The sequence below is a fragment of the Chinchilla lanigera genome, unplaced genomic scaffold (genome assembly GCF_000276665.1).
Source record: "Chinchilla lanigera isolate Chin_1 unplaced genomic scaffold, ChiLan1.0 scaffold00041, whole genome shotgun sequence".
Taxonomy (NCBI): Eukaryota; Metazoa; Chordata; class Mammalia; order Rodentia; family Chinchillidae; genus Chinchilla; species Chinchilla lanigera.
In genome coordinates, this window is record NW_004955442.1 from 15,242,493 (window position 1) to 15,244,938 (window position 2,446).

Genomic DNA, 2,446 nt, shown 5'->3' on the forward strand with positions numbered 1-2,446 from the left:
CCAGTAAGCTGCCTGGGAGGGAATCCTGGGACTACTGGTCTCAGGGCACAGGATGCGGTAGGCAAGGGATGCTCCCATGTCCTAAGGTCCTGCAAGTGGGGCACCAGCAGAGCCAAGAGGAGGAGGCTGGCCCAGTTCCAGTGGGGTAACAGAGCGTTTAATTGGAACCCTGGACACCATTCACCCCCCCACCCCACCCCCCACGTGGTTCATCCCCAAGAACTGTCTTACCAACCGATTTCTCAGCTGAAGCAGGGTGGATGCTCAGAAACCTGAAGTTTGGCCATCTGGAGTACTCCCTGAAGGGGTCAGTGGTTCTCCCAAGGCCTCCAGGATAAAGAGGCAGCCCATTCTGCATCCTCAGCCCTCACCCAGCCCTGACTACTCCCTAATTACTTTCTTTCTCATCATGGGTCCCACCACCACCACTTTGCCAGTCAATCTCATTTATTTTGAACTTAACAAACAATCACACAAAGTGTGATTTGCCCACTTCTGTGCTGAGAACATCGTTTTTTTTTCTCTCCATCTGGCAAACTCCATCCTTCAGGACTCCAATAAAATAGACCTAGTCTCAACAGACCCTTCAAGCATTCCTCCCGGACCACCTGGCTTTAATAGCCCTCTACCAGAGAACAGGACCTAAAGCAGTCTTTCCTGACCCCAACCCCCAGCCCAGGGTGAATCTAACCCTCAAAATAATCTGGCCCCATCCCTCAGCAAGCAGCTTTTAGATTCCAGAATAAAAATCTTTTTGGGTGATCATTTTTAAAATGCCTTTTAGGAGTTGAGTGTGATGCCACATACCTGTAATCCCAGCGTTCTGGAGGATGAGGCAGGAGGACTGCTGTGAATTCAAGGCCAACCTGAATTGCATAGTGAAATCCTGTCTCAAAAAGACCAAAAAAAAAAAAAAAGTTTAAAAAATTTAACACATTTTATCCAGATTACAAATATTTTGATCACATATTGTCCAACAACACCCAAATAATAAATCAGATATAATTAGATGTTAAAGTTTTGTGGGGTTTTTTTTGTCTTTTTGAGATAGGGTCTTGCTATGCAGTTCAGGCTGGCCTTGAGCTCACTTTGTAGCCCAGGCTGGCCTTGAACTCATAACAATCTTCCTGCCTCACCCTCCTGAGTGCTGGGATTACAGGTGTATGCCACCGCACCCGACTAAAGATTGGTTTTGTTGTGGTTTTTTTTTTTTAGGGGAGGGTTTCCAGTTCCAGAAATCAAACTCACGACCTTGTGCTTGCCAGGTAGGTGCCGTGCCGCTGAGCTAAATCCCCAACCCCCAAGATTGGTTTTTGAACATTATAGCCAATGATGCCATTCTTGCCTATGCTCACTCTGACATAAAACTACATCTGCACTTCAGTGGGTAACAAATCATTCAGCACAGCTTCCTTAACTGTGAACTACTTGAAGTTACCAGTTTGAGCACTACTATTTTCTTCAGGTCCTGAATAGCTGTAGCAATCTTAGCAAGGGTTGGAGGAACCAGCTGAACCTTGGCATAGTGCTGAAATATGGCCAACCTTGCCTTCATATAAGTCACGGAAGTGTTCACCAATGCTGGGGGAGGGGTGTTTCTCTGCAAGGTTACAGGCTTGGCCATGGTTCTAGGATGGAAGGGCCAACACCCAGAATAGCTGGCTGAATGTCACTGAAATGTCTTATTTTGACCTTCAAACAATGCTATGGAGGGGGGCCAAAATCATAAGAATTGATTTGTTCTGGAATGTCTGTGGGTTACACAGTGGGGGTGAGGTGCAATCAGAGTCTTAGCAGAAAGCCTCAGGTTAGGGAAATGAGGCATGCCTGTCTCCAGGGGCACAGAGGATGTAAGGGACAAAGGAAAGCACCTGTTCTTGGAGCAGGCGGGCCATGGGGGTGCCTGGCAAGCCCCTGGAGAAGTTTACAACCAGCAGCAGGCACCTCTTGAATAGAAGCCAGAACCTGTGAGAGCCTGGCCCTGGAGCCTGGTGGCTGGATTCAAATCTGTCTCCTGCTTGATTGTGTTTGTGTGAGTAAAGTGCAACACCTCTCCTGCCTCAGTTTCCTCTTTTGAAACTGGGGATAGTAATAGTGGCTACCTTGTCATCTTATTGAATTAATAACCCAGCTGTGGGGCTTGGCACACAGTAGGTGCTCAATAAATGCTTGTAGCAAGATCCATTGTTGCTGTTGCAGAGGCTGACCAACCCCCAGACTGTCAGGAAAAACACTGAGATGGAGGTGCAAGCAGGGAATGCAGAGAAAGCTGCCTGCTAGCGTGTAACCTGGAGGACCGCTGGGACAGGGCCACCAAGAGCTGCCCGCGCTGTGCTCCCCTGAGGCCCCAAGTCCTTGAGAGCCACCCAGAGTGTGTAGTGGGCGGGTGGTGCAGGCCAGAGCCAGGCTGCCAGGGTCCCCTAGTGGTGTCGCCCACTCTGGACCA

General features: G+C 48.9%; 1 protein-coding gene across 1 annotated transcript in view; it reads right to left on the bottom strand.

Annotated features, from left to right (window-relative positions):
* Npw (neuropeptide W) overlaps positions 1–1,895 on the bottom strand; it is a 3,248-nt gene extending 1,353 nt beyond the window's left edge. Inside the window, exon 1 of the mRNA XM_013517652.1 lies at positions 1,872–1,895. Coding sequence (XP_013373106.1) covers positions 1,872–1,895 — 24 coding nt within the window. The remainder of the gene's footprint in view (positions 1–1,871) is intronic.
* Between the last annotated feature and the right edge of the window lie 551 nt (positions 1,896–2,446).